The sequence below is a fragment of the Elephas maximus genome, chromosome 2 (genome assembly GCF_024166365.1).
Source record: "Elephas maximus indicus isolate mEleMax1 chromosome 2, mEleMax1 primary haplotype, whole genome shotgun sequence".
Lineage (NCBI taxonomy): Eukaryota > Metazoa > Chordata > Mammalia > Proboscidea > Elephantidae > Elephas > Elephas maximus.
In genome coordinates, this window is record NC_064820.1 from 213,716,717 (window position 1) to 213,729,749 (window position 13,033).

General features: G+C 57.1%; 1 protein-coding gene across 4 annotated transcripts in view; it reads right to left on the minus strand.

Moving 5' to 3' along the window:
• Positions 1-87: 87 nt before the first annotated feature.
• SLC5A10 (solute carrier family 5 member 10) overlaps positions 88-13,033 on the minus strand; it is a 70,590-nt gene continuing 57,644 nt past the window's right edge. For 3 of the 4 annotated variants that reach the window (XM_049874704.1, XM_049874703.1, XM_049874702.1), the window contains 6 exons: positions 8,066-8,173; positions 4,747-4,897; positions 1,037-1,205; positions 635-850; positions 320-377; positions 88-213 (listed from right to left, as the gene is read on the minus strand). In XM_049874704.1, the coding sequence (XP_049730661.1) occupies positions 107-213; positions 320-377; positions 635-850; positions 1,037-1,205; positions 4,747-4,897; positions 8,066-8,173 (809 nt within the window). In that variant the 3' untranslated portion in view covers positions 88-106. The remainder of the gene's footprint in view (positions 214-319; positions 378-634; positions 851-1,036; positions 1,206-4,746; positions 4,898-8,065; positions 8,174-13,033) is intronic. The other variant, XM_049874705.1, reaches the window with a different exon arrangement.

Here is a 13,033-nt window from a genome sequence, read left to right on the forward strand (position 1 = left end):
GCCTCAAGGGGCCTCAGTCTTTCATTAGGGAAGTGGGTGGCCCTGCACACTCTGGAGCCCCTAGCCCTGGAGGCCAGGCTCCAGCCTGCCTGCCCTGGTGGTGGCGTCAGGCAAAGTAGGCATAGAAGAAGATGTTGACACACATGAGGAGTATGGCGTTGAAGCCACAGACACGGGCCCAGAAAGCTTGCTTCTGGGGCACTTGGCCGTCACCTGGAAGGGTTGGAGAGGAAGAAGGACAGATGAGGGGGACAGGTCTGCACCCAGAGCCTACAGCCCTGGGGTGAGGGAGAGGACGCACCTAGGGTCTGGCACTGACCTGATTTGACACCCAAGGGCAAGGCCTGAGACAGGGTCCACCAGGTAAGGTTCTCAATCTGCATGGGAGGGGGGCGGGGGATCCAGACAGGGTCAGGAGTCAGTGACAGAAATGGCAGCTGAGTTCAAAAAGGGACAGGGGGCAGTACCAGACAGGGTTAGGGGTCAAGGACCAGAAAAGTATTGAATAGAGAGTGTCAGGGGTCAGAATGAGACCAGAGTCAGAAATCGAGCATTAAGGGTAGGGGGTCGGAGTCAAGCACAGACGTGACCCATGAGAAGCTTAAAGGGCAGGGGCCAGGGCAGGCAAGCTCACCTGAGCTCCCTGGGGGGCTGGAGTCAGCAGGCTCCCAGCCACCACCACAGCACTGCTGAGCACAAAGAGGGCGACAGCGAAGTGCAGGTAGTGGATGCTACCGAGGAGGGCCGGCTGCGGGTCCGGGGCACCGCAGGGTGGGACCGGGTGCAGGAACTCCAGGACCAGCCGCCCGGCCCCCACAGCCAGCCCCACCATCAGGCCCCAGAAGGCCCCCTGGGAGAGGGAGACCAGGCATGTGGGTCGGGTGAGGAAGACTAAGGTCCCTTTCATGTGCAGGCAGGGGGTGGGGCACGGGCATGAATAAGCGGAGCACATGGAAAGGAGAGCCTGGGAGGCCTCACCACTAACCAGGTGGGCAACCCTGCATCCCATCCCCGCCTCCTGCCCTGCGTCCCCTACCTGCTCGTTGGCACGCCGCCAGAAGATGCCCAGGGCAAAGACTGCTGTCACCGGGGGGGCCAGGGAACTGGTCACTGACTGCATGTAGATGAAGAGCTGCCCGCTGTTGGAGCCCTGCAGGATGGGGATCCAGGCCACGCTCACGCCGATAAGCACCACAATGACCAGCCTGGGACAGGGGCAGGGCTGTGGGCCACTTGGGGCCTTCCTCCACCCCCAGCCTTCCCTGGCCACGGAGCCATGCTCTCCATCCTGTCCTGGGCCACCTGCCTCTGGCCCAACGGAGCACTTTACCCCAGCCTGGCCAGCCTGCCCAGCCTGCCCTGTCCCTGACCAGCGTGCTCCCCACTGCCTGCAGGCCAGCCCCCTGGTCTTACCTGGGGTCTTCCTTTACCTTCTTCTTCAAGGCACCCACCCCATCTCCACTGGCATATTTCCTTGTTTGGGGTCTGTCTCTCTTCTCAACAGGAAGCACCATCAAGTGCTCAGTGAGTGTTAGGCAGAGGAGTGACACCTCGCTGCCCCCAATCCAGACCAGACGGGCCTCTCATCGTTCTAACACAGCCCTCCTCAGGCTGCCAAGCCTCTGTGAGCTGGGCCTCGCCGGATCCTCCAGCCCTGCAGCCCTCTGAGGTCAGCTCAGGGCTTGATGCGGGACCTGGGCTTAGGTTGGAAATTGGGCTCCCGGCTGCACAGCGGAGCCCCCTCCCCTCTTTTCCGCTCTTGCCTGCCCCCTGCTAGGCAGAGCCCTTTACTGCCAGCTTCACACACTCATTCCTGCAACAAGCCAGGGCCCTGTGCTGGGGCCCAGATGATGATAACTGGCTTAGGCCCTGCCAGCACTCAGAGTCAAGGCAAGAAAGCAGATGAGCCTGCGCTCAAAGCTGGGCTGAGGGAACCCAGGGGAGCCCCCAACCCAGGATGGTTTCCAGGAGGAGGGGGCCCCAGAGCTTTGGAGAGGTATGGGACCAGCTAAGGGGATAGGTCCTCTGCCCCATCTGCTCCTCCCTGGCTGAGCACCCTCTCCCCGACCTCCTGGGTCAGCGGATATCCCTCATCCCTGAAGGGGGGTCGGGGTGTGAGATCCCTGGGGCTGCAGTCACAATGCTGGGAGCAGCAGAGGCTGTGAGTCCTCTGGAGAGGGTCCTCCTTTCCACCTGCCTGATATTCTTCCCTTCCAGGCCGAAGTGGGAGGGTGGAGGAAGGAGGTGTCACTTGATTAAGGCTAATTAAGCCTTCGCCTTGTGGGAGAGCAGGCAGGCGGGCGCTGCCCTCTTCAAAGGCATGGGCAGGTCTGCATTATGTCCATTGTGCCCACCCTCCACACACGCCCACTGTCCAAAGGCAGACTCAGTATCTCCCTGCCAGGGCCTGGGTACCCCCCACCCCAGCCACCTGTAGCCCGCTCTCCTTACTGCCCTCTGGGATCTCCTCTCCCAACTCAGCCCCCAATCAGGCTGCCACAGAGACCCCAGAAGCAGCCTAGCCCTGAGGCCCTGCATGGTTGGGCCGCCACCAGCTGCCCAGCCCAGCCCTGCCTCTTGTCTCCTTGCTCACATGTCACCTCCAGCCACAAGAACAACCAGACCACCTCAAGACTCATTCGCTGCATGGCTGTCCCTACTGCCTGGAATGACTCCAACTTCTCTAATGCACACCTCCCAGGTGGGGCTCACAGGCTCCCTCCTTCAGGAAGCCTTCCCTGAGCCCGCCCCCCAAACCCTACATCAAGATCAGTGACCCTTCCATTGTCCCTCTAGGCAGAGGGCTCTGACCTCTCTGGGCCCATGATTCCTGGCTCAGTGCAGGATCCTTAGGAGGCCCTGGACACTGTGTGCTGTCCAAGTAACAAGCCAGGAGGAGATGATAGGGAAGGGGCATGAAGGTGCAGAAGTGGGGGAGCGGGGCCTGGATGAACAGAGATCAGAGCCCCTGAGGCGAGGCCAGCCCTGCCCCTGGGCTTGGATGTTCCTCTGACCTCCCCCACGATGACAGACCCTCAGGGTCACCAGCATGCCCCTGCCCCTCCCTCGAACAGCCTCCTCCCAGGCTTTTGGGCTGCTCTGCTGCCCTCTCCTCTGCCCCTCTCTCAGGGGAAGCCACCCGGTCATGCTATCCCACCAGAGTGCAGGCCCCACAGGTTTAGGAAGCACGGCTTGCATGGTGGTGCTTCAGGCAAGAAGAGGCTGAGCAGGCGTCTCAGTGGCTGGAGGTGCTGGGGGTTGTCCTGGTGCTTCAAGAGGGAGAGGCAGCAGGACTGAACTCCACCCGACCCAGCCCTGGGCCATTTCTCCTCCACTGGACTGGCAGATGAGGGAACTGGGGCCCAGAGAGGGAGCTCTCTTCCTCTCCCAGAACCACACAACCTGCGCTATACCCATGGGGGTTTGAGGACCAGGCTCATGGGTCCTGGGGGTCCTTGACTTGGCAGAAAAGGTGGGAAGGAGGCTCAAGGGTATGGCAGCTGGGTGGACAAGCAGCCATGGTAGGGTCCAGCTCAGGAACTTGGGCTTGGGAAGGAGCAGGGAAGAAGCCTGCTTCCGGGAGGCAGGGTAGAGGGCCATTGGGCAAGCACCACCAGGGGCCAGAGGGCCAAGGCCCACGCTGGATGGGTTGTGTCCAGAGAGCACTGCTCCTTGGAGGAAGCAGTGCCAGGCACCGGCACAGAAGAGCAGGAGCCCAGGGTCCACCTCCTGGAAAGCTGGAGCAGGGACGGGCTGATAGGGTCTATCCATACAGGGGTGGCCATGGGTCACAGAGTGGTGGCTCCCCTGGGCCACCAGCCACTGGGAAGGGCAGGGTACTGCCTGGTGGGAGCTAGAGACATGGGACTCGAAAGTGTCCTGCATGGTAGAACAAGAAGCTCCTGGGTTCTGGAGAAGCCTGCAGATGAGCTCGAGCTGCCCGCCCACTGGTGTGTCCCAACAGGGCTCTCCCAGCACAGCCCAGCTGTTCTGCCTGCCTGGGACTGCATCTGGAGCACCCAAGGGTGGCTAACAAACACCAGGGCCAGCCCTCTATGAGCAAAGTAGGGGCCGTAGGCACAGGAGAGACAGAAGCCATTACCCAGCCCACCCAGAGAGGCTCCCAGGGGCCTAGGCCCCAGGGCCTGGGGTGGAGGGATGAGCCACCAGACAGCCCCTGCCCTCACCAAGCACCCAGTCAGACCTGAAGGGCCACATTTGCTGCAGGAAGGATCTGACATCATCCCTCGAAGGCATAGAGGGGAGAGGGGCTTTTTCCTCTTCAGGGGCTATCAGGGAGGGCTTCATGGAGGAGGAGGCCCTTGGGCAGAGTCTAGAATGAGCAGGGTGAGTCACTGAGATGGGCAGGAGCATGGAAGACCGAGAGGCAACACAGCCTGAATGCTGAGTGCTGGCTCCAGGGCCCTCTTTGGGGCAGCTGGGAACCATCAGAAGGGTAAAAGGCTCAGATTTGGGAAGACAGATCTCTGGGATGAATGAAGTGGGTGTGACTGGCCCTAGCAGAGGGAGCGTAGCCCAAGGTAAGAGATGCATCAAAGATGAGGTCCATGGCCCTTTGCAAAGGGGTGGGCAGAAAAGCAATTTGGGGTGGACAGGCCATTTTGGCTTCTTCTCTCCCCTTTCCTGACATCCTCCCTTCTCCAACTGGCAAACTCCTACTCATCCCTCAAAGCCTGCTGCTGGGAGGGCCTCACCACCCAGTGTCCTAGCACCTGCTGGCCATACCGCCCCACCAGCAACAGTTCCCGCTCGCCAGCACCGGGCCTCAGCCGCCGCCAGATGTCCATGGTGAAGAGTGTGCTGCTGCTGTTGAAGATGGAGGTCAGCGACGACATGAGTGCAGCCAACATCACTGCAATCATCAGCCCCCGCAGACCTGTGGGGGGGAGGCGCTGCTGTACCCCTGTCTGCCCCCACCCCAGACCTGTGGGGGGGAGGGGCTGCCGTACCCCTGTCTGCCCCACCCCAGACCTGTGGGGGGGAGGCGCTGCTGTACCCCTGTCTGCCCCCACCCCAGACCTGTGGGGGGGAGGGGCTGCCGTACCCCTGTCTGCCCCACCCCAGACCTGTGGGGGGGAGGCGCTGCTGTACCCCTGTCTGCCCCACCCCAGACCTGTGGGGGGGAGGCGCTGTTGTACCCCTGTCTGCCCCCACCCCAGACCTGTGGGGGGGAGGCGCTGCTGTACCCCTGTCTGCCCCACCCCCTGCAGGCCCTGCAAGCCCACCCAAGCCCAGGAAGACCCCACCATCATCTGCACTGTCCCTGAGGCTGAGCTGGCTAGATCCTTCTGAGCACAGGCTGGGGGGAGGCTGAAGACATCTGAGGTGGGGTGGGGAAGCCCCAAAGGCAGGAGACTCGAAAGGTCAAGGACACACTACACTGCCTTCTAAATCTGCTGCTTGGGCCTGAGGCTTGCCGGCAATAATAGTAATCATCATAATTACCAGCACTTTTGTTGATGTTCACGTCAGCCCTCTCATTTCTAAAGCACCTTGCAGTTGACAAAGCACTTTCACGACCATGACCTCATTTGAGGGAAGGGCTACTAATCCTTTCACAGAAGAAGAAATAGAAGCTTAGAGAGGGAATGAGATGTGCCCAGGGACTCACGGCAGGCCTTACTGAAGAAGAAGGGAAAGGCCTGGGGCTACACCGTCTGCTCAGAGGTCAGCGCTGGGCAGGGCACACACCTCTCCCCAGTCCCCCGTGGCCCAGGCTTTCCTGGAGTGGGGGGTCCCAGCTTGCAGAGTGAATGAATGGCCTTTCTCTTTTATGCTGTTATAGAAGAGGCGATGTGGTCACCAGAGGGGAGAAACAAGTCCACCGGTGATTGGCTGAAAACAGTGAGGGTGCCCATGGAGGTGGGCGGAGAAGCCCTGCTGTGCAAAGCCTCAGGGAGTCATGGGCTAGAGGGGGGCTGAGGGTGGGGGCCAGAGGGGGTGAAGGACGCTCAACTCCCATCTCAGGGCTGGGTGGCTGGTCCTCTTCGGGCCGGTCTCAGTCTGTCTCCAGCACTTACCCTTCAAGTGCTTCAGCCCCTCCTCTGCCCCTGCAGACTGCCTGCCTCCACCAGTGTAAGCCTGACACAGACCCCCTCCCCGTGAATTCAGCCTTGGAGATGCCTCTCCTCCTGGCCCTGCACTTGACTTGCTGTGTGATTCCAGGCATCCCACAGGCCTCTCTGTTCACATATCGGACTGACTGGGACAAGGGCCAAGGGGGAGTGAGTTACACCTCAGTTCTTCCCAAAATATTTCTCCACCTTCCATCTCTTGCTCAGGGAGGTGGACTGAATTGATGATTTCACCGATTTCTCAGATGGGGAGCTCAAGGCCTAGAGAGGGATTGGGGTTCAGGCCATTCATTCAGCAACTGCTGGGTGTCAGTGCAGGGGGCTTAGAGAGTCTCCTTAGAACGGAAGAGGAAGGCGGGGCCCAGAGGTGGGAACCCGCAGTGTTGCCAAACCTCACACCGGGCACCTATTAAATTTAATCCCAGCAACAACACTGAGGCGTAGGTAGGCATCATTGTCTCCAATTTACAGATGAGAACACTGAGGTCCTGAGCAGGGAAGTGATGTGCCCCAATAGCTCTGCCAGCAACCCTGGTGGCATAGTGGTTAAGCACTATGGCTGCTAACCAGGTTAGCAGTTTGTATCCACCAGGTGCTCCTTGGAAACTCTATGGGGCAGTTCGACTCTGTCCTATAGGGTCACTATGAGTCGAAATCAACTCCACGGCAACGGGTTTGGTTTGGTTTTAGCAAATGGCAGAACCAAGATCTGATTCCAGCTCCCGGCACTCACATTAGCTGGGCCTTGGCTGTGCAGGAGGATGAAGAGGAAGGAAGGGCAGGGGTGAGGTGGGAGGAGCCCATCTGCCTCAGCTCCCCCAAGGGACAGGAACTTCCACAGGGGAGGCCAAAGGAGGTAGGCCAGGAAAACACAAGGGCCTGCAGAAGGCCTTTGAGAGCTCCCTCCCTCTTTTTGCTTAGGGCAGGGCCACCCACATATGCTGCCACATTGCTCCTGCTTGCACACCCCCTGTGTGTAAGGCTGTTGCTACAGTGAGAAACATGGAAAATACTGAGACTGGCCCCATGGTTCTGCCCATAGACCCAGCAGTGCCTGAGGTGAAGTCAGGTGCTCACGACTGATCTGATCAGGGAGACAAGGGTGGGGGCTTCAGCTCCTGATCTTCACAGAGCAAGCAGTGGGCTCTGGGGCCAGACAGGCTTGGGTTTGAGTCTCAGTCACTCTTTGTGCCTGAGTCACTTTCCCTTTCTGTGCCTCAAAGGAGACATCTGTAAAATGGAGCTAATAAGTCTACCCAATAGCATTAAATGAGAAGCAGTTTGTAAAAAGGTCCTGGCACATAGGAGGCATGTAAGAAAAGCGGTCAGCCTTTCCTGAGAGACATTGAAGCACAGAGTCTCGAGGCAGGCTCTGGGGCCCCAGATTGCCCAGGTTCAAATTTCACCTTTGCAGCTTACTTGCCACGTGACCATAGCCAAAACCAACATCTCCGGGTCTCAGCTTCCCCATCTTTAAAATGGGGATGATAATAACAGTAGATAGACTTCTTAAGAAGACTAAGTAAGGCAATTGCATGTAAAGCCCCTGAAGTCCCCGGGTGGCATGAATGGTTAAACGCTGGACTACTAACCAAAAGGTTGGTGGTTTGAATCCACCCAGAGATGCCTTTGGAAGTGAGCCTGGCGGTCTGCTTCTAAAGGCCGCAGCCTTGAAAACCCTATGGAGTTTTCACACATGGAGTCTCCAGGAATCGAAATCGCCTCGATGGCAACTAACAATGACAAAGCCCTTGGAACAGGGCCTGACATGAGGTTCTAAAACAGTGATTGCCATTCGTATTATTTTTCTTTTCCTCCCTCTGAGCAGAACATCCTACTCAAGACCAGTGTCACATCAGACCCCAAACCCAGAGTGGCCCCCACAGCCCCCAGGGGCCCTCACCCCTCATTGGGCCCAAGGTTCTGCCCCCCCCCCCGCCCGCAGTGCTGAGCCACCCAGATAGCCTCACCTGTGGGCATCAGTTCTATGACCAGCTTGGGGTAGGCGATGTTGGAGCAGCCAATCTCGGCCCCGCAAGCCCGCAGGCACTCAGAGGGCACCACACAGCCCACATCATCTGCAAAAGACGGTGGCTCAGGGCCCACGCTGCACCACACCGCTCCTCCCAGCACACATGAGTACCTGCTCTGTCACCACCCAGACAAGTGGCTGGTTGCTGGGCCTCAGTTTCCTAGTCTAAGCCATGGGGAGCTATTCTGGCTTCTCACCCCTCTGGCTCTTTTCTGCCTGCTCTCCTCCTTCACAAATCCTTTTCCCTCTTCCCATGACCCTGCCAGGTAACAAGTCCCCACTGGACTCTCCTCCTTTTCTGCCCCAGCCATCCTCCCTACCCTGAGGCCAGAGGGGGTGGAGGCCGGCACTTGGCCTCCTCCTGGTCTTTGCTTGGGGGTCACTGAGTCACTTGTCCCTCCAGCTCACCAAGCTGGACACAGCCACACAAAAGCCAGGGGGACCATCACTGCTGTTCCTCTCCCCCCACCCCTTGGCCTGTTCTGACACCCTAGTCAGGACATGAAGGTGGCTCTAGGGTCAGAGCTTTAGGCCAGGGGTGTTTTCTGGCCTCCAGAGGACTCTCTGAGCCAGGTCACTCAATGAACTCAGAACCCTCCAGTCAGAATAAACTCCACGCTCCTCTCTGTGGTCTACAAGACCTACTGTCATCTAGCCCTCAGCAACTCCTCTGATCTCATCTCCTTCCCACCTCGTCACCATGTGTGCCAGCCTATCCTCTCTCCTACCTCACTCCTAGGTCAGGGCCTTTGCACGTGCTGTACCCCTGCCTGGAGCATGCTTTCCCTAGATCACCTTCCACCACCCCATGCTCCCTCTGTCCCCTCACCCGACGTCACTTCTCTTCATCCTTTACCATCCCTGGAATTACGTGGGCATGTTTATTGTCAGGTCACATGCTGGTGCTGTGTTGAATGGGGAGAGATTGATGAATTTCCTGGGCCTCAGCCCACACCTAGATTGACCCTAAGCCCAGCCTTCTCAATGGGCTGCTGGAGCAGAGCCCACACCCTCTCCCTGTCTGGGGCAGGAACCCAGCCCTGCATCCGTAGGCCGTGTGCCTGCACACCCCACCATCACTGCATTCCTGGAGTGGCACTGCTCCTATAAGACCACGCCCTCGGAGCCTGACTCACTGGTCCTCTGTTGAGGCAGGTGCGGTGGATCGTGGCCCTGCCTGACCAACAAAATTTAGGAGATGGAGAGAGTCAGTCCCAGGCCCGCTTTTCCTCCCGTGAAATGTTTTCTAAAAGCTCTTGGCATCACTCTCCTGGGATGTCCAGCAGGTGCCACAGAAGGCAGCACCAATGGGACATGGTGGTGATGGGGACAACTCAGAAACAGAACCCATCCAATCCCCACTCCAGAAGTGGCAAGTGTGGGGACACTGCAGACACAAGTGGCCCATCTGGGCTGTGAGGCCACTCGTGGCGGGCACTGATGCCACAGGCCTGGGCGCTCCCTGTGCAGACCCAGCACTTCTGAGTTCAGGACCACCCCCTCCAAGCAGCCCTCTGAAAGCTCCCCCTGGGCCCCAGCCCACTGGGGCATGGTCTCAGACCCTGTTTCCAGGCCAGCAGCACCATCCACCCCTTCCCCCCAACCCACTCCCAGTCAGGGCTGCCTAGTGGTGGTCCATACTCCCTCCTCCCTCCCACCTCTAGCCAGTCCATGAGCCCAGGGCCTCACTCCACCTTGGCCCAGGCTCCAGCTCCAGCACCTCTGGTACAAAAAAGGCTCCTCACTGGTCCCCTCCATCCTCTCCAGCCATCTTTCACGGCTGTGAGTTTTCAAAGCCACAGCTTTCATCACGCCACTGACTTCTCCTCCCCAGCTCTACCCCTGGAGCCTGGTTTCCTGTCAGAAAAGTTCTTCCCAAGGCATTCAAGGCCCTTGGCAACTGGTCCCAGCTGATCCTAGCCCGGCACCCATGCGCCAGCCGTCCTGACCTACTTCCATCTTCTCTTACACACCTCATACTCTTACACCTCCTTGCCTTTGCAGAGGCTGTCCCTTCCTCATGGTGTCCTGTCCCAGGTTAACACCCACCCCCACCCTTGTTTATCTCCTGCTTCAAGGCCCATTGCTGAGGGCTTGTCCTTTGAGGCCATCCTGACTCCTCACCCCCAGGCGGTAGCAGCTTCCTCCCTGGGCTCCCACAGCTCCCTGTGGGTGGGACTAAATCACAGCTGTTTGTTTACATATTCTACCTCCCCACCAGACCAGGAGCTCCCCAAGGACAGACACTGGGCTTGAATCATCTCAGAATCCAGTCTAGCCCAGCCCAGGGCTAGGCCCAGAGGAGACATTGTGTGGACACTTGTATGAGTGAATGAATAAATGAGTGGTTGGTGGGGGGGAGGAAAGCACTGAAGGAGAGGAGGAAAGGGAGAAAGGATCCCAGGAAGCTCCATGAAGGAGTTCAGGCACAGTTTGATCCAGCTGCCCTACCCAATCACCTCCACCCTCACCAGTTTTGCAGATGAAGAACTTCAGGGCCAGAAAGGGCATAGCTGGGCCAGGACACAGCAAGGGGCCCTGTGGCAGGACTTGGAGGCCCCTGGGGTCCAGCAATCAGAGGGCAGGGATCGGGCTTTGGGCCTGACAGGCCGGCTCTGGCTCTTAGAGGACCCAGCCCTCCAGGGAGGGACAGACAAGGAGTCACAGCCATATAATAGCTCAGAAAGCCCGAGTCAGTAGATTCTTCCCAGTTTATTCAGGCTGCTCCAGGCTCTCGGCCCTGGGTACCACCTCCTTCGCACTGTTAGCCCGCTGGAGAGTTTGTGCTGAATGCTAAGAAAGAATCTCTCCTCCCCCTAATGCGCCAACTCAGGGGCGAGCTTCCCCAGGGCCAGGGGTGCCAGGGAACTGGGCAAGGGACTTCCCAGTTTGCCAGATTGCCAGCTTCTGCAGGCCTGACCACCCCCTTGGAATCCTTTTTGCATCGGCACCCTCACCCAGCCAGGGCCTACACCCAGACCTGGGAGCTGCCCTTCTCCTTGCCCTTAAGTCCTCCATGTCACGTGCTCACTGGGCAGCCACTATGCTTGGCTACGTGGGTGGGGCTATACCATCTCCTCACTGGTTCTGTTGCCCACGGTCTCCCTTCTAATCCACCTGCCCTCCAAGCCAGTAGCAAGAACTCTGAAATCACAGCCTGCCCACACCACCTACCCCCTGCTCCCAACCCTTCTCCAGCATTCCATCCCCAGCAGGAGGAATCACAAGGCCCTTAGTGTGCCATCCAAAGCCCTCTGCCCACTTTGCCACCACCTCACTACTTTCAGCCTCGCCTCTGGTGCCCCAGGCTCTCTCTTGAACACCTCTGGGCCTCTGTGTGTGCTGTTCCCTCCCCTGGAGTACCCGTCCTTCCTTCAGAAACCTATGGAACTCATACTCACTGTGGACATCTGGGCTCCACAGGCCCTGTGTCCATCCTTCCTTCCCCATCCGACACGACTATGGAGCAGGGAAGGGCCTGGGCCCCAGGAATGCCCAGTACAAGCCAAAGCATGGCAGCCTCTGTCTGTGTTTGTTGACTGACTGAATGAACCTCTCCCAAGGAGACTACTGGACACACCCTCTTAGAGGGAGTCAGGTGCCCACCAAACCCCAACCAGGCCTGGTCCATCCCTGACAGCCAGCTCAGGCACCTATGTCACAGTGGGCAGCAGGAAAAAGGAACAGACCCAAGGTCAAGCCAGCTTTCCCAATCCCTGGCTTGTGGGCTGGGTGATTATTTAAGCTCTTTTATAGAAACCTTCTGGGGACGTCCATAGGCAAAAAAACAAACCATGACTTAGACTTCACATCTTATACAAAAATGAACTCGAGTGACTCACAGATTTAAATATAAAAATAAAATTATCAAAGTTTTAGGGGAAAAAATAGAAGAAAGTCTTCAAGACCTAAGACTAGGCAAAGCGTTCTTAGACTTGACACCAGAACCACAGTCCATTAAAAGAAAAATTGATAAACTAGGCCTCGTCAAAATTAAAAACTTTCACTCTTCATAAGACCCTGTGAAGAGGATGAAAAGACAAGCTACAGAGTGTGAGAAAATATTTGCAAAGCACATATAGGACAAAGGCCTTGTATCTAGAATATATAAGAAACTCTCAAGACTCAGCAGTAAAAAATAAACAACCCAATTAGAAAATGGGCAAAAGACATGAAGGAACATTTCACTAAAGAAGACATGCAAAACCAAACCCACTGCCATCAAGTCGATTCTGACTCATAGCGACCCCAAGTGACAGAGTAGAACTGCCCCAGAGGGTTTCTAGGCTATAATCTTAACGGAAGCAGACTGCCACATTTTCCTCCCAAGGAGCGGCTAGTGGGTTTGAACCGCCAACCTTTCAGTTAGCAGCTGAGTGCTTCAGCCACTGCACCACCAGGGCTCCTGAAGAAGACATACAGATGGCAAATAAGCACATGGAAAAATGTTCAACGTCGTCGGCCATGAGGAAAATGCAAATACAAACCACAATGAGATATCACCACACACCTATCAGAATAGCTAAAATAAGAATTGTTGACAACAGCAAGGATTGTTGACAAGGATGCCGAGAAACTGGATTATTCGTACATTGTTGGTGGGGATGTAAAAGGGTAGACATGCTAGAAAACAGCTTGGAAGTTTCATAATAAACTAAATATGCAACTATCCTACGACCCAGCGTTGTACTCTCGTGTATTTATCCCAGAGAAATGAAGATGTATGTCTTCATTTTGCGAGACACAAAAACCTGTACGGGACTGTTCCTGTCTTTATTTGTAATAGCCCAAAGCTGAAAATAACCCAAATATCCTTCAACAGGTGAATGGGTAAACAGAATGAAATATATCCACACCATGGAATATTAAACCTGTTGCCATTAGGTTGATTCCAACTCGTGATGAC